Here is a 25,228-nt window from a genome sequence, read left to right as displayed (position 1 = left end):
GGAGTTATGAGCCTGGGATTGGACAAAGACAATTAGCAAGTAAATTAACAGACAAAGAAGATAACATCAGATCAGACGAAGAGCGATGATGCCAATAAAGACTGTGATGTTCTAGAGAGTGTGTGGGGAGCGCTGGGGTTCTTCGGATGGCTGGAAGGAAAGCAATAAAATTTGGGACAGTGGTTACTCTGGGGGAGAGCTGGGAGGGTGTAGAGGACTTCATCCACACCCAGCAGTGGGGTGAGATGGGAAGGCCCCCACAGATGGGTCAGAGTTATAGCGCTTGGGTTCAGAGGCAGGCTCACGGATATGCATTATGTTCTTAAAAAAACTAAACAAGTAAGTGCCTACCTAACTAAATAAAAGAGGGGCCATGCACTTCCCAGTGACGACTGTGTGCCTTGACCCAAATGTTACAACTGGTCCAACTCAAAATGCCTGAGAACCAATTTAAAAAAAGAAACAGAGCACTTTTTTCTTTTGAAAATGGCTTTTTGCTTTGTTTTTGTAATGCTATGTGCTCATTTTAAAAAGTTGAGACAATGCAAAAAGGTACAGAGAATAAAAATTGCTCTGCATCCACTACCCAGAGAGAAAACAATCACCCGAGATGTCAGGAAGTCCCCTTCTAGATCTCTTTCTAAGCATCTCTTCGGGTAGAGACTTGTGAATACGGTTTGATTCCTTGAGCTCAGACTTCTCACCCACCTTTTTTATGCTTGAATTCTCACATAGTTCAACTCTTGTCTTTTACACACATGGAGATGGAGACAGACACAGACAGAAGTGAGCTGTCCACGGTCACGTTTTGAAATACGTGACCCAAAACAACACAGTGTGGTACATGGGCAGACCTTTTCACTTTTAATAGTTATAAGTGAAATCTAAGTAGAAAAGCTACACGTCAACACTATGAGTCAATAGCTGTTATCACTTAAGATGAGGCTAAGGTGGGTTAGGCTGTTAGCCAATGCAGAATAGAACTGAATAGAACTCATAGTGCAGGTAAGATGGAAATATGAAAGAGTGGCCTAGCCATCTGAAGTTTGGAAAACCTTGATTTAGAATTTTCACCAGCTGAAACTGGCCGCCTCCTAATTGGCGATGGTTCTTCAAACTTTTACTGTTTATTAGAAGTTCATAAACCAGACCAATGGGCAGGCCAGCAAACCGGGCACATGTTCCTGCTGGACTAAAGAACTGAGTTCCTGCTCCCCCCTTTCTTTTTGTCTGAACAGAAGTTTTTCCTCCAGGAGAGCCCTGTTTTATATGTCCAGGCATTGAAAGACCCCAGCAAACCATTGGTTTTGGAGGAGGCCACCCTGTCCTGGCAACAGACCTGCCCCAGGATTGTCCGTGGAGCCTTGGAGCTGGAGAGGAACAGACGTACTCCCAAGGGGACGATAGGAGCTCAGCCACCTCTAGGTGCCCTCAGGCCACAGGACAAAGGGGACAGCCCGGCCCCAGAGTTGTACAAGATAAACCTGGTGCTGTCAAAGGTAGCCTCATCCAGGCTATGTGGGCAGGATGGCCGCCAGACTTTTGGGGCCTGAAGCTAGGAGGTTGGCTGGGTACCCGGCCATTTCCTTGGCTAAAAACTGCCCCCTACAAATCTCCCTTTAAAATACAAATTTTTCATGGAGGGCAAATACAGAAAGTCTTTCATACTTTAGTGCGAATCAATGGATCATCTAAAATTGTTTTGTAATAGCAAGACCCAGCACAGTATGCTCTGTGTGTGCTGATCTCTGGAGGGACCAAGGACGTGGGGAGGAGAAGGAGGAGATTAAACTATCATTTTGTGAAGTTGCTAGTATGTCCCGGGCACTATCCTACCTGTTTCAATTTGGTTATTCTGTGAAGTCACCTTATCTCCCTTGTTTTCTGACTAGAGTCTGCAGAAGCCAGCTCTCCTGCTCCATCCGAGTCTCACTTCTGCACCTTTCTTCTCTATTATCTATGAAAACCTCTCGATAGATACTGACATCGAATAGTAATAGATATCAACATCTATATCTAATGATAGATAAAAGATACTAATATCTAATAGTAATCGACACTGATATCCAATAGTAATAGATGTTAATATCCATCATCTATTTACACTTTCTCCCTTGGCGTCCTGTGGCTTTAATTTTCACAGCTGTGCTTTATCTCTAGCTCTGAAGTCTCCTCTGGGCTCCTGACTCAGCTGTCTGTTTAATTATCTCCTCTTCAATGCCTACCAATCATTTCAAAGAAAAGACCGAAAAAGAACTCTTGATAGTCATCCTCTCCAACCCACTCCCCAAGTCTTCCCCACCTCAGCAGATGGCACCATCCTCCTTCCAGTGGTCCAGGACTTGATTCTTTCCTTCCCTCCCTCCAATCCAATCCATCAGGGAGGGCTGTCAGCTCTGCTTTAACATCTCTCCCAAACCCAGTCCCCTCTCACCATAGTCCTCTCCACTGCCCTAGCCCCAGCCACCAGCATGCCTTCCCAGCTCCTCTAAGAGCCTCCTTACCAGCCTCTCTGTTTCCGCTTTTGTCCTCTTACGATCCACTACCATGCAGTGGACAGAGAGATCTTTCTAAACTACAAACCACTTCAAGTCACTCTTGTGCTTAAACTCTTCAGTGACTTCCCACTGCCCTTAGGGTACAGCCCAGGTTTCCCGAGCACCCTGCCCACCTCTCTGACCTTTCCTCCCATTCGTTCCCTCCACACCAGCTGTACCAGCCTTCTCATAGCTCTTTGGCAGCCAACCTTGTTCCTGTCTCAGGACCTTGGCACCTGCTGTTCCCGCAGCCTGGAACCTCCAGATCTTCCTGTGTCTGGCTCCTTCTTGTCATTCAGCTCTCAGCAGCTATGACACCTGCTTTAAGTAGACTCCCCTGGCCAACCTGTCTAAAATTGCTTTAACCCCCAACTCTCTGTCATTGCAGCCAATTTCATTTTACTTATATCGCTTATCACCATCTGATTGTTTGTTTGTTTGCTTATTTGTTTCATGGTTTGTCTCCCCCGGCTAGAATGTAAGCTCATGAGAGCTCTTTTCTTCATTACTTTGTACATAAAAGAAACACAAATGACTATTTGATTGTTGAATGAATGAATAAGTGAATGAGCGCATGAGTGAATTCTGTGAGTCTGGCTTTATTATCCCCATTTTACAGATAAACTGAGGCACAGAGAGCCTAAGTGACTTGCCCAGGATCACAGAGTGGAATAGATGCTGATCTGGAATTGGGTTTCTTACCCTACAAAGCCACCTATCCATGAATTCCTCTCTGCCACTTCCATGCGACTTCCTTCCCTTGAGGTTGCCCCTTCCCACCTCTATAGACTGACCTCAGAGGTCCTCTTGAGCTTTGCTTATCTGAGGGGCCCTGGAGTGGATGTGGCTATTTTGTTTTCCATTTGTCATTTTGTGTTCAAACAATAGACCAGCCCTGAGCAAGTGGGAGGATTGTGCTGTCCCAACGCCTGTCTGTCCTCCTTGGCTTTGCAGGGGACCATGTTAGGAATCTGTGGCAACAGTGGGAGTGGCAAGAGCAGCCTGTTGTCAGCCATCTTGGGGGAGGTAAGTGACTTGTGTCCCATGCATGTCCACCCACAGGCAGTCCAAGCTCGAGTTCCCCCAGGAAGTCACGCCATCACTATCTTCCTCAAGGGGGTCAGAGCCAATATGATTTTTGTCAATGGAAAATGCGTGAGCGTGCACTGAGCGGGAGGCGGGTCGTAACTGTTTCTCCTCTTCACCCTGAGAGGCCATCTGCAGATCCAGCCTCACCTCTTCTCTCTGCTTTCCCCACCCTGTATGTAATCAACCAGCTATCAGGGTGGTGATACAGGTGTCTCAAAAATGATAAAATCATTTCATGAAGCCGAACTCAGAGTGAGACATGTGTCCCTTGTGAGACAGCATCAGGAGTGACATGTGAAGGGAGAACGGAGGAGGAGGAAGGGAGAAGGGGGTGGACAGAGGTGGCCCTCTGGATGGGATGGGCCGTCTTACTGGTACCCCAGCAGTAGAATTCACATGCCTGTTGGGTTCCCCTGCCCTTGAGACCTGAACCCTCTAATTCCATTGCTGTGGATGTTTTTGAGGTCTGCTTAGTCCACAGCCATGCAGATGTATGGCTCAGCCCATGCCTTCTCCGGTTTCCAAAAAACCCCCTCCCATTCCCCCAAAACATTTAAGGTCACATTGCACACCTCTCAGCAAACAGTGCCCTACCAAGGCCACAACACCTGGTGTGCGATTATGGCCACCTCCCCACGGGGGCTTCTCACCAGCTCTTCCCTACTCAGCCCCAGCCTCACGCCATCCGGGGGCTTCTTTCTCTTCATTCTCCTTTCTTGCCTGTCATCCCTCATTCCCACATTGTTGGGAGAACCAGCAGGTCCTTCTTTTATTTAGCTCACCCTCAGCTCCTTCTCCCAAATGTACATACCAGACTCATCTGCTCCTTGGGATGTGATCATGGTGTCAGTAGACTTCTCCCCTCATACATCAGTCTAACAGCTCGTTTCTTTGTGCTCCACGTGTTGTGGGCTTTCCCCAACTTCTTTGCAACTGGGGAGAAGAAAGACTACTTTTTCTTCTTTTAAATAGTAAAAATAGTTTGAATAGTACTTACATGCCAGGCCCTGTGCGAAGAGAATCCCATTTTTTCTTTCAACCCTGAAAACAACCCTCTGAGGAAAGCGCAGTCATTATGGCCAGTTTACAGATGAGGAACTAAGGCTCACTGAGGTGATGTGCCCAAGGCCATCCAGCAGATAAGGGCTGGAGCCAGGGCTGAAACTCAGGTCCACCCAATGGAGGAGCGTTGCTTTTCCTCGCAGCACCGTCTCCTGGTGACTTCCGTTCAAGGCCACCTTTCTACGGGACCAGCCGTTTGTCAGTTTCCTCTTCAAATGAACTATCACTTTGCTTCCAATAAAGGAAAACAAAAAGATGTCATTTTAAAGTTTTGTTCTTATTAAAGCTTGACTCCAGATCAGAAGTAAAAAGCACAGAATGAGAAAGTGAAAGGAGCACAGGATGAGAAGATCCTATGCTGAGATGACGGGGATGGGGGTTATGGCCTTTATTTTTTTTAAAGTGTGTTTCTAAACTTATACAGAAAAGCAGGAAGAACACTACATTAAAGGCCCGTACACTCACCACCTTGATCAACATTTGATACCATTTGCATATTTGCCACATCTATGCAGAAACGTATTTTGTAGAACTATTTTATGACAGAGATTATGACCCTTTTCCACTAAATACTTCATCGTGATGTCCAAAAAATAAGGACATTTTTCCATCTAACCACAATGGCGTTATCAAACCTTACGGCATTACTAATAATTCTGTGATATCCAGGGATGGTCAGAGGTGGCCTGGAACTTTCCATCTCACCATGAAGAGCATGGAGGCACTGCTTGCTAGGGCATGGGCTGGGGAAAGAAGAGAAAAACTGCATGGTGTCTTCATTGCAAACCGTGGTTTCAGCCACAGCACCAACTGGCCTGCTTAGCTCCCACTGCTTCTGTGTTCTCAGGTCCTTCCTCATCTCCCGGGTGGGCCTGGCAGGACCAAGTTCAAAGTCCCATTGATACAGGAGAGCCCCTAGGGTCCCAGAGGGCAGTGGGGCCCTGGGCGCTGTGGCTGCCGAGCCTGGTGGGGTCTGTCCCTGTCCCAGCCCGGTCCTGAGGTTGGCCTCACTCTGCTGCAGATGCACTTGCAGGAGGGCTTGGTGGGGGTGCATGGAAGCCTGGCCTATGTCCCCCAGCAGCCCTGGATGATCGGGGCCAGCATCAGGGAGAACATCCTCATGGGAGTCCAGTACGACAAGGCCCGGTAAGCTTCTGGGAGGGGCACAGAAGGACGTGGGTGTGTGTGGCTGGTTTGGGGAGGGACCCCCAGCTGCTAATAGTAAGTTGGCAACTGCTAACACTGGCAGTGTGCTCGCTTATATGCATCACCATCGTTCCTCCTCACTGCGAAAGAAAAATTATTGTCATACCCATTTTCCAGACAAGTCAGCTGAGGCCCCAAGAAGTTAAATGATTTGCCAAAAGTCACACAGCTGGGAGAATATGATAAAGCCAGGATATGAACCCAGTGGCTTTCAGACACTTCACGCATAACTGTTATGCTATATAGCTCCAAATAACCCTCCCCTCCAAAAACGTTACTTTAAAACTTCGTTAGTATTAATTAATTCCTGACCCCTCAGTCAAAAGGTGAAACAAATGGGGTGATGAGGTTGTGCCACGTAGAGGAAATGAGTTTGGATTCACGGCCTTGTGGGCCACCCACCTTCCATCCGTATCCCTCCTTGCCCTTCGTGCCTCTCCCTCCTGGGGTCCTGGGCTGACCTGCTTGAGACGTGCACTTGGAAATCCCCAGTGAGGTCTGTTCAGTGAGGGACCCATGAAAACTTCCCTGAATGCTACAGCTGTCCTTCCAACGATGGTACACTCTGGTGTCCTTTGACTATTTGCTAGATTTTGCGATCTGCCCCTGGTAACAACACTGAGTGAAGAGAGATGTAGGCGTATACACTGGCCGTCTCCGGCTGGTTGTCCTCTGGGCTCCTCATCATCAGCTCCAATCCCAATTCATGAGCACCCTGTGTGCCCGATCCCCAGCCCATCTGCTCTCTTCCCAGATTGCCCGATTCCATTTAAGGTCGTCACTGAACTGCGCACCCCAGCGAGCCTGACACCCCCTCCTCTGTCACCTACATCTAACTGGTCACCAACCCTGGACAACTCTCTTCAATATCTCTCGTAGTTCGTTCTTTTTCTCCATCTCCCTGCCAGTTCTGGTCTGTGATCTTTTGCTTGAACTGTTCCCACTGCCCCTGCCCTTGGCTTCCTGCCTCCAGTCTTCTCCTGCTCTGTTCCACCCTGTGTTCCACCTCCAGGCAGCCGTCCTAACCCACAGCTCTCATTTTGCCATGGCTCTGCTTTCAGACTGATATGACTCACAGGGCAGTTTTGAAATATCTGCCAAAAATAAAAAGGCACCAGTTCTTTGACTCAGCAAGCCCACTGCTAAGTATTTAATGCATAGATAATTTCACCCATGAACACAAAGACCCATAGACAAGAATGTTCACACTGCGTTGTTCACAGTAGCAAAAGACTAGAAACAACCTTGGGGCCGGCCCCGTGGCATACTGATGAAGTTTGTGTGCTCTGCTTGGGTGGCTTGTGAGTGGCCCGGGTTTCTCAGGTTCAGGCCCTGGGCATGGACCTAGTACCATTCATCAAGCCATGCTGTGGAGGCATCTCACATAAAATAGAGGAGGATTGACACAGTTAGCTCAGTGACAGTCTTCCTCAAGCAAAAAAAAAAAAAAAAAGACTAGAAACAACCCAAATGTCCATCAAAGGGGACACTGGTTAAATAATTTTGGTGCAGCCATATAATGGAATACTATGGTGCCATTGAAACAATATAGGGCTAATTATGCAGCACACAGACATATATGACTAGATTATTTCTGGACAAATACATAAGAAACTGTAATGGTGGCTGCTTCCAAGGAAAGCAACTGAGGGTCAAAGATGGGAAGGAGACTTGCTTTTCACTGTATCTTCTTTTTGTTCTGTTCAAATATTCACTAAGTGTGTGTATCTGATTAAAAGAAATGAAAGGAGGAAGGCAATGAGGAAAGCCTCCTGTGATTTACCGTTAGATGCAGGATTGAGTCCAAATTTCTTAGCATGGGGTGCAAGACCTCTCCCTTCCAAACTGGGCAAGGCAGGAGGTCCCGCAGCCCGGCCACCTGTCCCTTCAGCTCTCTGTCCATCACAGGTACCTCCAGGTGCTCCACTGCTGCTCCCTGAACCGGGACCTGGAAATTCTGCCCTTTGGAGACATGACGGAGGTGAGTGGGAGGTGAGCCTCCCCAAGCTCTCTGGTGACGGGGCCTTTGTAATGGTCTTCTGGAGTCTTCGGGCTGCCTCCCTAGGTAAGTACTGAGCTGGCCCTGCAGCTCCTGCCTCAGAGCCTCCCTCACCGAAGGAGGGAAGTTGGGGCTCACCTTACAGTGGGAGCTGGCAAAGAGGCTACCTTACCCCCAAGGATGGGGTGCTGACCTCAAACTCCTCCTCCGGGAGCAGGAGCAGATACCCTGTGAGGACAAGAAACCTCCCATCCAGCCCAACCCCTCACCCCCCGCCCCTCTCTGGGCAGCACTTCCTTTGCCGGTGGAAGCATCAGCCAGAGCCCCACAGCAGCGACTGGATTTCTGACTGTTGCACTTTCCTGGTGATTCACTGTCTTTCACATGAGCAGCCTCCTTTAATCCCATGAGATCCCTGTAAGATAAATGCAGTGTTCTTGTCTTGATTTTACTATCTAGTAACAGCTCAGTCTGCTGAGCGCTAACTATGTGCAAAGTTCTGTTCTAGTAGCTTGAATGCACTGTCTTAGATGAGCATCAGAGAGCCCTGGGAGGTCGTACTTAATGTCCTTCTTCTAAAGTGGGACTATAAACCCTCGAGGGCAGAGAGCCTGGTTGTCTTGTTGACAGTTGCCTCTTCAGTAGGAAGAACAGGTCTGGTCTGTACAATGCGTCAAGAAGAGCACTGGCCTCATCAGGTTGTTTGAGGTTCGGACAAGTGGAGACACACACAGGGCTTTGAGTAGTGCCCAGCACAGAGCAAGTGTTCGCTTGTCATTAGAAGAGCACAGAAGGCATTTCCTAAGTGTTTGCTGAGTGAGTGACTGAATGGGGAACCGGGCCCTGGCCGGGCCAAGCAGCTCATCCAAGGCACACATTGGCACGTTGGTGAACTGGAGGCACAGCGGTGATAAGAGGTCACCCAGCTGCTCTTTCAACCCTGCTTCTTGTCAACAGAGACCTCAAGAGTTCTTGGCAGAGCGGGGGCCGGGACTTACACCCCGGCTCCCTCATCCTCAGAGCCTGACTGAGGGGTGGGCCAGCCGGCAGTGGCCTGGAGCGCAGTCTGCAAGGGCCCCAAACATGCTGCCCAGTAATGAGTGCCTCTGACTGGGTGTTCCTCCAGACAGAGGTGCCGTGCAAGGTGGCCCCTCCCATGACGGCAGCATAGAGTCCTGGCCTGTGTTCTGCTGAGTAGCTGTGTGTGGGGCCGTGGCCTTCGACCACTCCCCTGACCCAGGCTGGTGGTCCTGCAAGTTGACAGTTGCAGTCAATGGAGATAGAAAGCCCAAAAAATAGGGAAGAAGGTGCTGTTTCTTGGGAACGAATGATTTATTTTATTATCTAAGTTGTCGAAAGTTTAATATGTCACCTAAGAAGTTGGCAGATTAGAAAAATTCTAATGATGAATTATAAAATTTTAATTAACTGAAAATTGGTTTGTCCATCCCCTACTAAGCAGATTTTGGAAACTATTTTTCAAATGCCAGTGGTGCCAAATCCTTAGGCGTCCAGCAGTGTTCACTAAGGGGCTCCATCTGTCACATGCGCCCGCTGGCTGGTTAGGGCACACCTGGCCGTGCTCACCCTTGAGACATGCTGCCTTTCGCTGCCTGTCCGCAGATTGGGGAGCGGGGCCTCAACCTCTCCGGGGGACAGAAGCAGAGGATCAGCCTGGCCCGTGCTGTCTATGCAGATCGCGATGTCTACCTGCTGGATGACCCCATGTCAGCCTTGGATAACCACGTGGCGAAGCACGTCTTTGAAGAGTGCATTCAGAAGATGCTCAGGGGAAAGTCTGTGGTCCTGGTGACCCACCAAATGCAGGTGACCCCCCTGCCAGGGCCTGGCTATGCCTGACGGATCCTGGAGACCCTCGAGGCTGTGCTCTTTCAGGGTGATTCAGTGACAACCACACAGCAGCTGCCCCTTCATCTCAGACTTGACCCCCAAATTGGGGAGTGTTGTAGAGAACTTGGATTTCCTTTGCTTTCCACGTGGAGAGGATAGGCTGGTAAAAGATTTCTGTGGCTGGCAAAAATGAAACCAAATTTTAACATTTCCTTTTATCTTCAAAATTTTACGATCAGGCCCCTGCTTTTGAAGAAAAAAAAGAGAGAAGAAAATCCCTCAGGGAAGAATTGCCCGTGTCTTACCTTCTTCCCTGGTGTGGTGGCTGTGCCTGTCACCACCTCTCACACATTTTTTTTCCTGGATATTTGCAGGCTTGGTTTTGGCCTCAAGACGTTGCTATTATTTCTCCCTCTTTTTCTGTTTCTTTTTGCCTCCTTATTTTGGCCTTACCATTTTTTTCGTACAAAATATTTAAGACATAGAAATGGTTGAGAAGATAATCTGATGAAAACCCCCGTATCTCCCGCCCAGAGCCATAACCACACAGGATCCCGTCTCAGGTTGCATTCCGTTCTTCCCTCTTGCTCTCCTCACTTTCTTGTCCAGTGTTCCCTGCATGCCTTCATCCTTTGACAAGACACATGGGAATCTCTGGCCATGACTAAGTGTCCTTTTGCATATTTTAAAACTTTTATGTAATTGATATTTTACTCTCTGTGTCCTTCAGTAATTTGCTTTGTTCACTCGACATTGTATTTCTGAGAACTTCTTTGTTGATACGTGTAACTCTAACCCTGACTGGTATGGTACCCCCATATCTGAAGATACCAGAATTTATTTCTCTAGGATGGACATTTAGGTTTTTTTTTTTTACCATTTTTCACTTTTACAAAAAATTCTCCAGTGTGCATCCTTCTACATGTGTCTTCTTGCACTTGTTCGAAAGCTTTTTCAGGGTGAAATTTTAGGAGTTGAATTGTTGGTTCATAATTCTTCAAAATCTTTAATTTTGCTAGATACTGTCAAATTGTTTTCCAAGTAGTTGTACCAATCTACACCCCCCTCCCCCATCCGCCCCCATTTTGTGAAAATTCTCTTCACCTCCATCATCACCGACACTTGGGGTTGCCCAATGTTTAAACTTTTCTAACCGGGTGGTATCAATAATATTTGAACATGATTTAAATTTGCATTTTCCTTTTGAAGAGTTAGGTTGAACATCTTTTCATATGCTTACTGAAGACTTTATTTCTTCTTACTGTTCAGTATTTAGAGTTTTGTGACGAGATCATTTTGCTAGAAGATGGGAAAATCTGTGAAAAAGGAATTCACAGTGAGTTAATACAGAAAAAGGGGCGATATGCCCAACTCATCCAGAAGATGCCCAGGGAAGCCACACAGGTGATTTCTACCCAACCCCACCCGCATTCCCCACAGGGAGGAGCACTCCCTGCACCTGGGGCGTGTGCTTCCTCCCAGGACGTGCTACAGGACCCAGCAAGGAGGGTACAAGAGCCTCAGGTGGAAGGTCAGGCCCGGACCACCTTTCAGGAAGAGCCTCTCCCGGACGATGCTGGTAATGGTGCTGGGTCAGGGCAAGAACATTGCATGCCTGCCTGTGTCCGCCAGAGGTCCTGGCCCTTCCTCCTGGACCCAGACCAGGCCATGGCCCTCAGTGTCTGGGATCCTAGACATCACCATAAGGGTTACAGATCCAAGTAGTGGAAGAGCATGGGGTGTGGACTGTGCTCGTGAGGAGGCCTGAAGGATCCAGGAAGCATGTCACAGAGGGCACAGCTGAGGGTGTGCAGAGGCAGAGGCAGGAGGGGGAGTAAGTATCTTTGGCCTGGAGTGGCATAAATTTAAAGGTTTGCAAGACATTTTGATATTCATTTTTACATGTTTGTTGAGAACAAATTTTGAAAACAAAGTCATTAGAAATGAGAAATGAATTGGGCCCCAGCCTGGATATAGAGGCGCTCGTGGTCCTGTTGCTTTTTGAGACAGGGCAGCAGAACAGAAACGTCTTTATTTTTAAAATAAGACAAGTTCTGGGTTTGAATTCCAATGCTGCTGCTTCAAAGCTATGTGACCTTGGCCAAGCAATTTAACTTCTCTGAACCCTCACTGGCAAAAGTGAAGGCAATGGTGCTTACTCTGCAGTGTCATAGTGGAGATCCGATGAGCTCAGGTGTGGGGAAGCCCCACCACAGTGCCTGGCACGTTGTGGGCTCCTGTCACCAATAGCATCTTCAGCTGTGAAAGTCAGAAACCGGTTTGGTCAGAAAAATAATTGGAGGAAAGTGTGTCGATCACAGAATGAAAGGAAAAGTTGAAGAAGCAGGCCTCAGCAACTCTGGGGGCTAAGTAACAGGAACAGGTACAGAATCTTTGAAGAAAACCTACTCCATACGTTTTCCATCCTAGTGTAATTTCCCTCAAGATTCAAATATAGGAAGACAGACCTCTTCCCCAGGAAAAATTGGGGTCTTGTTATTATAAGGGAGAGTGTCAGGCAGAAACAACATGTTGACATCCTGCTTCCTGTTGTCGTCATTGTCATCGGCAGCATCTCCTTGCCCTGCCCCAGGCCAAGAGTCGGCCTGAGCTGGCATCACAGTTGTTTTTGAGGAGTTGTCTCAGAAGCATATTGTGCAAAGCATCTTAGCAACCATCTACTATAGGCCTGCCGATTGTCAGATGAGGAAACAGAGAGGTTAAGTGATTTGCCTGAGGTTACACAGTATCGTGATCACAATTCTGGAACAAGTTTCTGGTCCCAGGTCATTGCTTTCTTCATTCTCTCCTGCTGACTCTCTCAACTCATCAAGATCTTGAGAACCCCAAGTCATCCAGGATTTATTGAATGGCTGTTGGACCCCTTTTCCAGACTCTGGACTCCAGGTCAAAGATTTGTCTTCAGCAGAGTCTTCCATGGGAAATTGGCTAATTAGAGTCAGACTTAGGTGGGGCACTGCAGCTGGAAGGTGAGGAAATGGAAAAGGGTAGAAGCCGGGGCAGAGGGCTTTGCAAGGACTCCTCTTGACCCCGGAAGGAGATGCAGGAGATTGGGAGGTGTACCATTTCCTTCTTCTCTTACCCTGAACCAGTGCTGGAAAATCAGCTCACAAAGAAGGAGAAGATGGAAGAAGGGTCCCTGAGATGGAGTGTCTACCACCACTACATCCAGGCAGCTGGAGGTACAGTCTGTCAGCTGCCTCATGCCAGGACTGGGGCTCTCTCTCAGGCCGGCCCTGTCCCTGGAGCCGGGACAGACTGGAACGTGTGAGGTCATGTGAGGTCGAGAGACACAAGGGAGTCATGCCATTCCTGGGTTTAACTTCCACACCCCAGTCCTACCTGACTTGATTATAGTAACTCTGCCACCCTACTCAACGCTGGAAGTTGTGTTTCCATGCGTACTTGAGTTAAAATGTACCTGCAATTTGTTTAATCAAGTATGGTAAGACATGCAGACATGGAAATTCTTGTCACGAAGGGAGAAGTTTACCCTCACAGATCCCTGGGGGCAGCAGACGTGCTACACCATGCAGGGCACGTGGGGAAGCAGCAGCCGGTCAGAGCTGGAGGCACAAGGGAGAGCATGGCCAAGAGCCATTATTGGGGTGTTTATGGGAAGGATTGGGAGAGGCAGGGTAGGTACACTGAGTAAACTTAGGATTCAGGGATTTGGATAATTTCAGGGGCTCTGGGCTGTAAGCGTCGTCTGGTTGTCTGGTGCCTGGCCCTAGGGTGGGTTAGGGCAGGGAGAATGTTGGCTTGGTGTGTGAGAGTTTGATAAACGAGATGGTTGGGAGTGTTGGCTGTGGATGATTTGGTTTGCATATCAAAGGTGTGCTCACAGGGAGTTGTTTGCTGGCTCTAGGAATTAGCTGGCCCTGGGAAGGGCAGTCTCTCCAGGATGAAGGCCCCAATATTAGAGCATCAAGAATACAAAAAATAAGGGCCAGCCCTGTGGCCGAGTGGTTAAGTTCATGCGCTCCACTTCCACGGCCAGGGTTTCACAGGTTCAGATCCTGGGCGTGGACATGGCACTGCTCACCAGGCCATGCTGAGGTGGCGTCCCACATGCCACAACTAGAAGGACCCACAACTAAAAATGTACAACTATGTGCCGGGGGGCTTTGGGGAGAAAAAGGAAAAACTTAAAAAAAAAAAGAATACAAAAAATAAGAAAACATAGTCAATAGAGTACTCTTTCTTTCAGTGTTTTTCAAACTAGTGGGTTATGAAATCAATTGAGTGGATTGAAGGCAGCGCTGAAGAAATGGGATAGAAAAGAATAGAAAATATCAGCACATGTTCAATATTGTAACATTGGTGAATCTTTTATTTTGGTGGCACTAAAATGTATTTCTGAAGGCAGATGGCAATTAGAATTTTCAAAGCTATTGCTTTATTAAATGGTGTACATTACCAAATTCACACTCATATGTGTACAATGTTGTAAGCACAAAACCAGGTATATGATACTGTATTTTTCGAGTAATTGAAGAGATTTTTGTGAGTGCTTTTGACTCCATGCCAACATCTTACTCTTCCTTCACTTTGGAGCCTGCCCTGGGTCAGGTGTGTCTTCTCTCTGCCTGCCGGTGGGGGAGAGGAGGCAGGGAGAGGAGGGCTCCCCTTCCACCATGGCATCCCTGTAGAGTATAGTGTCATCTTCAGAGTGGCCCCACAAGGCTGGTCTGACTGTCACCATGTCCTAGATGAGGAAGTGGAATGTCATGGACATTTGGTACCTTGCCCAGGGTCACATAGCTTGTAAGTAATAGAGGCAGAATTCCAACCCAAGGCTTTCTAACCTTGGACCCCAGCTTTTTCCAGTCCTCCAAGGTGTCCCAGGTGGATGGGGGTCAGGGAGATCCAAGGGCTGGGGTGGACCAGCAACTCTGTCAGCAGTTGCCTTGTACCTGCTTATGTCACCTGTGTGACTCCTCCCTCTCCCTCTCAGGTTACTTGGTCTCTGTCATGGTTTTCCTTCTCATGTTGGTGTTCATCTTCCTCACGACATTCAACATGTGGTGGCTGAACCATTGGTTGGAGCAGGGCTCAGGGGTGAGTGCCATGGCAGGTGTGGGGTACGGGGCTTCTTCCTCCCTGAGGCCCCATAAGGGCCAGAGCAAGGGCTAGGGACCTCCAATGACAAGCCCAGAACCTGCTGTTGCCGAGCGGACAAATGGAGCTCTAGAGAGAACCTCTGGGAGCCAGAATTCTGGGCTCCCTCCTGGCTCTGGCCTCCTGTGTTCACAGAATGAGCAGTCACCTATGCAGTCTTGTTGGGATGAAACCAAGAGGTTTCTGTCCCCAAACAGCTCCCAAGAATGCTTTACAGTGCACCTTAGTGACTTCTTCCTTTGGCAACAGTTTTGCCTTCTTGCTCTGCTTTATTTAAAATTGGTCTCTGCACTCCTTGTTGGGGGCTGGGAGGCCACACCAAAGATGGACATGACTGCCTTCAGTTAAAGCGGGGAAAACAGACTTGAGTCAGTCACTACCCACAGCAGGGGAAAGAGCTGGGCCCCATTCTGATTTGGGCAAAGGCAATCTGAGCATTTTAAAGGGAGAATGGGGGAGGGAGAGCAGGGCTCAGGGGAGTCAGGAAGTGCAGACTGCAAGGGTTGGTGAGTGGTGGGGTGGGGCACCCGTGTTTGTGAGCTGGCAGTCACCCAAGTTAGGAGTCTGTCTTCCCACGGAGGCTGGAAGGCAGAGGCCCTGTCCTTCCTGATGATCACATTTCAAACAGTGGCTCTCAGGTCCTGGAGAGAGATGCTTCTGGCTTGCAAGAGATACAGATTCACCACTGTGAGCCTTTTCTTGTAGGCTCTCTGAGGAAGGCAGGTGGGGGGCATGCCATCAGGTGGTGGCGAGAGGCAAGAGCAGATCTTCCTGGCAGCATTTGAGCTTCCTCAGGTAGCATTTTAATGGGGTGCAGGGGGTCTGGGGTCATCCTAGGGACAGGCCTTAAGCCACCAGGAGAATACATGCTAGAGTCTGCTCGAGTCTCTTAGTGCCGGCGTTTGGAGGGCGTTGTTCTGCATTGAGAGCTCTGCAGCTCTCAGTCATTATGTGCCTGGTTAATTCATTCATCTTCCCATGTTCTGAGCATCACCATCCCCATTTTAATTATGAGGAAACTGTGCCGAGAAAGAATAAAGAAGCTGCCCTGGGACATGAGGGTGCCAGGACTGGAGCTTGGTCCTCTGAATCCAAGCCATGTCTTTCCAATGCTTCACTTGGCTAACTTTTGAGTCATGTGTCAGGCAGGGTTTGGTCAGGAACACAGAAGCCACTTGAAGTCTTCAGAGCTTCCAAGGATTTAACATAGGAATTCGAGGCCACACAAACATTGGAGGGGCTGGAGGAGAGAGGGGACACGGGCTCCAGTGATCTCAGCAGCAGGCAGCACTGAAGTGGTAGGTTCTCAGATGGATGCCTAGAAGCTACTGGCCAAACTCCACATCCCACGCACCTGCCACAGTCGTCACCAGCATGTGAGGGCTTCTCCTCCCATGAGTGGGTTTCCTTGTCTGAATCTAACCTGAGACCATGCTGGCAAGGAGTCTGGGAAACTGAGCTCCCAAGCTCTCCCCTGCATCACAGTGAAGGATGTAGAAGGGGCGGGGACGATGCCGGGTGATAATCAAGCCCCAATTCCTAACACCATAGAGTGAAGGATGTTATGAAACTGTTTTCTACCCTGACAGAAGAAAGGAGGCCGCTGAGTAGAACAATCAGGGTGAAGTGGGTGAAGTGGGTGATGGGGTGGAGGAAAGAGCCAGAGTCAGGGAGACAGGCCAGTTAGCCAGCTGTTGTCGTGGTTCAGAGGACAGACCATGGGGCCGAATCCAGCGCAGGGCAGCGGGGAGGGAGAGGAAGGGAGAGCAAAAGAGCCCAGCCCAAGGCTTTAACATATAGTTTCACCTTGTCCCAGCTGCTGAGTCTTACGTGGCTTCAGGGAGAAGGATTTTTCTCCCTGCTGAATTTCACCCTGGACTCAGGTGGTCTGACTCCCTCAAAAGAAAACTCACTGGTTTGCTCTATTCCCACACGATGCTTCTGATATCCAAGGTGCATGTTTTCCCCCATTAACCAATTCTCCATCTCTGTGGACATACGCTCAGTATACTACAATTCAACTCAGTTCTGTCACCAAATACCTGGAGTTAGCACAGACCCCACAGGTTAAGGGCTCGGTCCCACAAGACAGCCCCATTTCAGATGCCTATCATAAGTCTGGACTTCCTGTACTTTTAACGGACCAACTATAAATCGGGGATTCCCATGACCCCCTCCTTGGGTTTGATAATTTGTTAGAATGGCTCATAGAACTCAGGGAAACACATTTTTTGGTTAATATAAGGGATATAATAGAGAAGCAGCCAGATGAAGAGGTTCACAGAATGAGTTCCAGAAGGGTCCAGGTGCAGGAGCATCTGTCCCTGTGGAGTTGGGGTACACCAGCTTCTTGGCGCATGGATGTAGTCAGCAACCTGGAAGCTCTCTGAACCCTGTGCTTGGCAGCTTCCTCTTGTAGGCATGATTGATTATGAACTCAATCCGCAGCCCTTCTCCCCTCCCCGGAGGATGGGAGGTGGGGCTGAAAAGTCCCTAGCTTCTCCTCATGGCTTGGTCTTTTTGGAGACCAGCCTCTATCCTGAATGGTAGGGCCCCTGGCCACCCGTCATCTCATTAGCTACAGAAGGACACTCCTATTGCTCCAGAGACTCCAAGGGTCTAGAAGCTCGGTGTCAGGAACCAGAGTCAAGTCAAATATTAGAACAAAAGATGCTCCTAGCACCCCTATCACTTAGGCAATTACAACGGTTTTAGGAGCTCTGTGCCAGAACTGGGGACAAAGACCACATATATTTCTCATCATATAACACCCCTTGTTCTTTCTTGAAGGCCAATAGCAGCCAAGAGAGCAACAGGACCCCTGCAGACCCGGGTGACATCCTGGAGAACCCTCAGCTGCCCTTTTACCAACTGGTGTACGGCCTCAGCATCCTGGCTGTAATCTGCGTTGGGATTGGTTGCTCGAAGGCTTTCACCAAGGTCACAAGAAAGGCATCCACAGCCCTGCACAACCAGCTTTTCCACAAGGTACGGGCCCAGACACTGCATGTGGCCACAGGGGAAACCCTGACTTTGCCCCATTTTTTTTAGTGTTTATTTTTTGAGCAGATTTTGGTTTAAGAAAAATTGAGTGGAAAGTACGAAGAGTTCTCATATTCCCCTTACCACTCCTGCAGTTTCTCCTATTATGAACCTCTTGCATTAGTGTGGGACATTTGTTACAACTGATGAGCCAATATTTATACAATAGTGTTACTATTAACTAAAGGCTATAGTTTACATTAACTGTTAAAGTCCATAGTTTATGTTAACTGTTCACTCTTTGTGTTGTATATTCTATGGGTTTTGACAAATGTCTACTGACGTATCCATCATTAAGTATCATACAGAATAGCTTTGCTGCCCTAAGGCCATGCTGAGGCGGCGTCCCACATGCCACCACTAGAAGGACCCACAACTAAAATATACAACTATGTACTGGGGGGATTTGGGGAGAAAAAGCAGAGAGGAAAAAACAAGAAGATTGGTAACAGTTGTTAGCTCAGGTGCCAATCTTTAAAAAAAATAAAATGCCGTCTGTAAAGAGCGTGGCTGTGCTGGGGGTTGGGGAAGCCTTGGGAGGCCTGGTCCTGTCCTGGTTTTGCCATTAACTACTTGGGCGGCCTTGAGCAGATCGCTAAGCCGCTTTGCCTTCCCTGGGCCTCAGTTTCCTCATCTGTAAAATGAGGATGCTAACCTCGATGGTTTTGTTAGGGCCCTTCTAGTGTGAAACGTCCTTCGATCTCCAGAGGGTCTCACGTCCACTGCTTTCAGAGGTCCAGTCAGGACACCACCTTTAGGAAGGGCAGTTGTGTTTCCAGTCACCCAAGTTGCCGAGTCATATGCAACCACAGTGGAACTGCTGCTGCCAATTTTTTGTGATTTTGAGTGAAAATGGTCTTATCTCTAGAAAATAATAAGAGGTGATATTAATGGGATGCTTGTCAGGGGCAGGCACTGTTGTAAGCACTTTCATTGTATTGTTTGTTTCTTCCCCCCTTCCCCCTTCCCTCTCTCTCCCTCTCTTAAATAATAGCTAGAGATATAATTCACCTGACCATAAAATTCACCCTTTTAAATTGGCCAACTGAGAGGTTTTTAGCATATTTGCAGAGTTGTACAATCCTTACCACAACTCTATGAAGCATCATTATCATCCCCGTTTTACAAATAAGAACATTGAGACTCAGAGGGGTTAAGTAACATGCCCAAGGTAACACAGCAGGAAGTGAAGGAGTCCATAGCACGGCAACTCAGGCAGATTGCCTCTGGAGCCCATGCCTTCAACCTGCTCCACCTTCTCTCCCCTGGAGACTGCTTATCTGCATCCTGCACCTCTTCAGAGCCTAAGGGTAACTGACATCTTCAAGTCCCAAGCAAGGCCTGCAGCTACTCTCATGATCTGGGTCGCTTCTGTTCCTGCAGGTTTCCCGCTATCCCATGAGTTTCTTTGACACGACCCCAAGAGGCCGACTCCTAAACTGCTTTGTTGGGGATTTGGATATGCTGGACCAATTCTTTCCTTCTGTTGCTGAACACTTCCTGCTTCTGATTTTGCTGATAATCTCCACCCTGCTGATTGTCAGTGTGCTGTCTCCATATGTCCTGCTGTTAGGAGCCATAATAGCCATCGTTGGCTTCGTTTATTGTATGTGAGTGGGTTCTTTTTGCTTGTGAATGGGGTTTGTGACTTGAGGGGAGAGGCTGGGACCAACTTAGGATTGGGTGGTCCCTAAGGCGGATGGCCCAGGTCACTCACTCTCATTCTCGATGCAGGATGTTCAAGAGGGCCATCACTGTGTTCAAGAGACTGGAGACCTACAGCCGCTCCCCTTTATTATCCCACATTCTCACCTCTCTGCATGGCCTGAGCTCCATCCATGTCTATGGAAAAACTGAAGACTTCATCAACGAGTGAGTCCTTCTGCTGCCATGTGAGGATGATGGGGATGGTTGGGGAGAGGAAAAGCAGGAAGGTAGGAAATAGAGTATCTGGGAATAGTGTCATCTTTGGAAGAATCGGAGAGAGCATTGTTTTATCCTGCTTATTTTTCTGAGCCTCCAGAACCTCATCTGTAAGATGATCCTTATAAGAATAAAAAATGTAAGTGATGTGGAAAATGTTTGTAAACCTTAGAGACCCGTGGATATTGCATATATATATTAGTACAATGAATAGTAAGAAGTATTACTGTGTCAGCACTTCTTGCACTGCTTTTCTTTTGCTTCCAAACAGGTATCTAATTTTGATAAAATAATAAGGAGTAATAGCTTTCTGAATAACAGAATTTCCTTCACTATTCATAGATTTGCCTTGTAAATGTTTGTTGAAACAAATAAGAAAAATCCTATGATTGTTGCTGAGGCTGAATTGTGTAATATGAACTTATCTCCCTGTAAAGATGAATCCAACATGGTCAGCACTGAACTACAGGAAGCTCACAGTGGGGTGGAAGACAGGCGGCACAGACACCTTTTTGTAATGATACAGGGTTGGAGGTGACAGGCAGCACCGGAGAGTAGCAGATAAAATGCCATATGAGTCCAGAGGGGAAAGAGATGCCTTGCAGCTCAGGGTATCAGGGAAGGCTTTCGGGAGGAGGAGGCATCTGAGCTGGCCTCGGAGCCTGGTAAGGTTTGAGCAAGGAAGGTGGTGTGTGTTCAGTTAACTGGAATATGGGAAGAACCAGGGCACCAGCTCTCCAGTGGCGTTGGAGAGCACCCAAGGACTGTGTGGACACCAGGACTGAGGGATCCTGGAGCATGCCTTCCTTGAGTCAACACTGAGAGCCTATTAGGTGCTTGGAGCCCACTGGGGATACAGCAGTATGCAGGACAGATACAGCTCCACTCTGAGGTGGATGGGGACCAGGAAGGGATCACTTCCTTCTCTCACTCACAAGTCCTGGCATTTCTTCACTCTCATTGGCCCAGTTAGGTAACGTACCCATCTCTGAATCCATCGACAAGGGCAGGGGAAGATGCCCTGATGGGCCTGCATCGGTCAGAGTCTTCTCCTAGATCTGGGTAGGGTCAACTCCATGGCTGAGAAAGGGGTAGGGAGGAACCCCCCAAAGAGAAGTCAGCTTCTGTTGGTGGGAGTGGGAGCTGGATGTTGGGGGAAGCAACAGTGTCCACCCTTGGGAAACCCTGGGCTAGACAAGCACAAGTGGTGTTCAGGTGTTCTTTCTTTCTCAGGTTTAAAAGGCTGACTGATACGCACAACAACTACCTGCTGATGTTTCTGTCTTCCATCCGATGGGCGGCATTGAGGCTGGAGCTCATTACCAACCTGATGACCCTGGCTGTGGCCTTGTTTGTGGCCTTTGGCATTTCCTCTGCCCCCTATTCCTCTAAAGCCATGGCTCTCAGCCTCGTCCTGCAGGTGAGGCAGGCACTCTCGGACAGCTGGGGCTTGGCCTGTGGCCTGTGGGCAGACTCAGGGGGTCCGTGGGTCTTTACTCCCTGGCTTTTTGGCTGTTTGTGATCTTATGAACAGTGTGTTTGGCCTCCTGAATCTGCTGCTTTGCTCTGTTTCCATGTCACCTCTGAACCCGAGGTCTGTCTTTAAAGGTGTTTAGTGGAATCATAGAATCTTGGGATTGAAGAGGAGCCTGCAGGCAACAGAGTCCCACCATCTTATTGTGCAGATGGGGAAACTGAAGGCCAGAGAGGGGAGGGAGTTGTCTGAACAGACAGTGTTAGAAGCAGAGCCAGAGCAAGAACACTGGCCTCTCGGCTTCCTGGCTGGTGTCTTCACTTCACTGTTCATAGCCTGACTCTCTTGTTGCACTTCTGAGTTGTCTGGGGAGGGTGTTCAAAGGTGATGTTCCAGGCCCTCCCCTGGAGCATGGCTTCTCAGACTTGAAAGTGCCTAAGACTTGAAACAGAGCACTTGTTCCCAGCCTCGCAGGCTTACTCAGCCTGGGCCCCTCTGGGCCCGCGGGAGGCCCACACGCCAGATCACAGCCATAGGGTCCAGTGTCAGGTCCTAGTCAGGCAGGAGCTTGGAACCTAATCTTAAAAACCTGTTCTCTAGGGGACTCTGATGTAGCAGTCTGTGTACCTCATGGCCTGGGTTCCTCTACACCTGGCATGCTGGGGGAATGGAGAGAGACTGGCTGGTCAACGTCTCTGTCCACAGAGTCCTGTGCAGGGGCCATCTGTGAAGGCCTGTGAGGCCAGAGGCTGGCTCAGCAGCCGCCTCAGGGAACCCTGGGGGCTCAGTTCCAGGGCACCCCCTAGGGGTGTTTGTTAACTGTCCGGCTGTGGCTGTGTGGCTCTCTCTAACTGGCCTTAGATCTCATGTGCCCCAGTGCTGAGGTGTTCTCTGGGTGTGCAGGGGCTCCAGCTTGCTCCTTGTTCAGCCCTGCAGCACACACACATTTGCACATACATACAGTCCTGTGCTTGCAGATCCATGCCAGTGTGTGCAGAAACTTCCACTGGCGCACAGGCCTTGCGGACAGCTGGCAGAGCTCACGCTGGCAGCAGCTGACCAGTGTGGGAACAGTGGGATTCACTGGGAGCTCGTGCTGGGCCGGCACTGTGCTGGGCACTGGCGGGGCTTTCTTCCCTTGAATGCTCGCTGCGCTCCGCGAGGTCCCACAAAGTGCTTGAGAACGTGTGGTGTGGGCGTGCAGCTTCACAGCAGGCTCTGCCTGCTGTCAGCCGTGGGGCTTTGGGGAGGTCTGTGGCCCTTCTCGTGCCTGGGATTCCTCATCTGTAAAAGGGAGATAATGAAGGTTCCAAAATCACGGACTTGTGAGGAATGTGTGTAAACGTGAGGGTTAGTACACATTAAACCCCTGGAGTAGTGCTTGGCCTGAGATAAAGGCTGGATCACTGTGAGCTATTGTGGTTTCTGGCTTACAGATAGGAAACCAAGGCTTTGGAGTTAAGTAACTGCTCACATTCCCACAGCGAGGACGAGACAGGTTTGTCCACAGGGACCACACTCACTCTGTCTCTTTGTCCCTCTCTCTGACGCGCACCATCCATGGACACACACACACATGAATGAGCACATGCACACATGCACCAGGGCAGAGTTGTTCCAAGCCTTCCAGAACTCTGGGGAGAGATGCCAAACTGGTGTCACAGGGGACTTGGAGTCACTCAGGCTGGAAATCCGCCTGGCTGTTGCAGCACGTGGGCTGGGCGGGCAAAGTGTGGGTCAAGGTCTTCCAGAGCTGGTGCAGGCAGAGGCTCATCTCTCCCAGGGTGCACTGTGGACCACAGGCACCCGTTCAAAGGTCTCCCCAGCTTGTTCCCCACAAGGAAACTCATGAGAAGCTCCGCCCTGAGGCCTGACTTTGCTTCAAAATGGCCCTGGGTCCGTTCTTTATTCTCAACATCTGCTGCCCTCTTCTCATCTCTGTTTTGGGTAATAACCTCCCAGCCTCCCCATCTGCCCCCCAAGCCCTGAACCCCTTCCAATCCACCTTCTGCACTCTCACCAGAGTGAATTTTGCTTTTCATTTAAAAAATTATTTTATTAAGGTCACATTGGTTTATAACATTGTGTAAATTTCAGGTGTACACTATTATATTTCAGCTTCTATATGGACTACATCTTGTTTGCCACCAATAGTCTAGTTTTTATCTGTCACCATACATATGTGCCCCTTTACCCCTTTCGCCTGCCCTCCACCCCCTTCCCCTCTGGTAACCACTAATCTGTTCTACTTATCTGTGTATTTATTTGTTTATCTTCCACATATGAGTGAAGTTATATGGTAATTGTCTTTCTCCCTTTGACTTATGTCGCTTAGCATACTACCTTCAAGGTCCATCCATGTTGTCGCAAATGGCACGATTTTGTCTTTTTTATGGCCAAGTAGTATTCCAATAAATATATATACCTCATCTTCTTTATCTATTCATCTGTCGATGGGCACCTAGGTTGCTTCCAAGTCTTGGCTATTGTGAATAATGCTGCAATGAACATAGGGCGCATGTATGTTTTTGAATTAGTGTTTTCGTGTTGTTTGGATAAATACCCAGAAGTGGAGTAGCTGGATCATATGGTATTTCTTTTTAATTTTTTGAGAAATCTCCATACTGTTTTCCACAGCGGCTGCCCCAGCTGGCATTCACACCAGCAGTGTGTAAGCGTTCCCTTTTCTCCACATCCTCTCCAACACATTATTTCTTGTCTTTTTAATAAGAGCCATTCTCACTGGTGTGAGGTGATATCTCACTGTAGTTTTGATTTTCATTTCCCTAGCAATTAATGATGTTGATATCTTCTCATGTGTCTGTTGGCCATCTGTATATCTTCTTTGAAGAAAAGTCTGTTCATTACCTCTGCCCAATTTTGGATCAGGTTGTTTGTTTTTTTGTTCTTGAGTTGTATGGGTTCTTTATATATTTTGGAAATTAACCCCCGTTTGGATATATGATTTGCAAATATGTTCTCCCAGTTGGTGGGTTGTCTTTTCGTTTTGCTGATGGTTTCACTTGCCATGAAGAAGCTTGTTAGTTTGATGTAGTTCCATTTGTTTACTTTTTCTTTTGTTTTCCTTGCCTGAGGAGAAATGATATTCAAAAGGATGCTGCTAAGACCGATGTCAAAAAGTGTACTGCTTATGTTTTCTTCTAGGAGTTTCAGGGTTTCATGTCTTACATTCAAGTCTTTAATCCATTTTGAGTTGCTTTCTGCGCATGGTGTAAGATAATGGTCTACTTTCATTCTTTTGCATGTGGCTGTCCAGTTTTCCCAACACCGTTTATTGGAGAGACTTTCCTTTCTCCATTGTATGGTCCTGGCTCCTTTGTTGAAAATTAGCTGTCCGTAGATGTGTGGGTTTATTTCTGGGCCCTCAATTCTGTTCCATTGATCTGTGTGTCTGTTTTTCTGCCAGTGCCATGTTTTCTGGTTACTATAGCTTTGTAGTATATTTTGAAATCAGGGAGTGTGATATCTCCAGCTTTGTTCTTTTTTCCCAGGATTGCTTTGGCTATTCGGGGTCTTTTGTTGTTCCATGCAAATTTTAGGATTCTTTGTTCTATGTCCATGGAAAATGCTGGTGGGATTCTGATTGGGATTGCATTGAATCTATAGATTGATATAGGTAATATGGCTATTTTAACTATGTTAATTCTTCCAATCCATGTGGAATACCTTTCTGTTTCTTTACGTCTTCTTCAATTCTTTCAACAATGTCTTACAGTTTTCAGTGTCCAGGTCTTTCACCTCCTTGGGTAAATTTACTTCTCGGTATTCTATACTGTTTGTTTTGATTGTAAATGGGTTTATATTCTTGATTTCTCTTTCTGCTAGTTCAAAGTTAGTGTATAGAAATGTGACTGATTTTTTTATGTTGATTTTGTACCTTGC

General features: G+C 48.2%; 1 protein-coding gene across 2 annotated transcripts in view; it reads left to right on the top strand.

Annotated features, from left to right (window-relative positions):
* ABCC11 (ATP binding cassette subfamily C member 11) overlaps window positions 1-25,228 on the top strand; it is a 63,391-nt gene that overhangs the window by 17,113 nt on the left and 21,050 nt on the right. The window contains exons 10-21 of one of the 2 annotated variants that reach the window (XM_014857521.3): window positions 1,239-1,499; window positions 3,492-3,563; window positions 5,710-5,834; window positions 7,803-7,875; window positions 9,517-9,720; window positions 11,014-11,323; window positions 12,858-12,947; window positions 14,723-14,826; window positions 17,677-17,874; window positions 19,312-19,538; window positions 19,663-19,800; window positions 21,085-21,271. In XM_014857521.3, coding sequence (XP_014713007.3) covers window positions 1,239-1,499; window positions 3,492-3,563; window positions 5,710-5,834; window positions 7,803-7,875; window positions 9,517-9,720; window positions 11,014-11,323; window positions 12,858-12,947; window positions 14,723-14,826; window positions 17,677-17,874; window positions 19,312-19,538; window positions 19,663-19,800; window positions 21,085-21,271 — 1,989 coding nt within the window. Of the gene's footprint in view, window positions 1-1,238; window positions 1,500-3,491; window positions 3,564-5,709; window positions 5,835-7,802; window positions 7,876-9,516; window positions 9,721-11,013; window positions 11,324-12,857; window positions 12,948-14,722; window positions 14,827-17,676; window positions 17,875-19,311; window positions 19,539-19,662; window positions 19,801-21,084; window positions 21,272-23,139; window positions 23,273-25,228 lie in introns of those variants that run through there. The other variant, XM_070500620.1, reaches the window with a different exon arrangement.

The sequence above is a fragment of the Equus asinus genome, chromosome 28 (genome assembly GCF_041296235.1).
Source record: "Equus asinus isolate D_3611 breed Donkey chromosome 28, EquAss-T2T_v2, whole genome shotgun sequence".
NCBI classification, from domain to species: Eukaryota; Metazoa; Chordata; class Mammalia; order Perissodactyla; family Equidae; genus Equus; species Equus asinus.
Note: the sequence above shows the minus strand (reverse complement) of the source record. Positions and strands in the feature narration are given on the sequence as shown.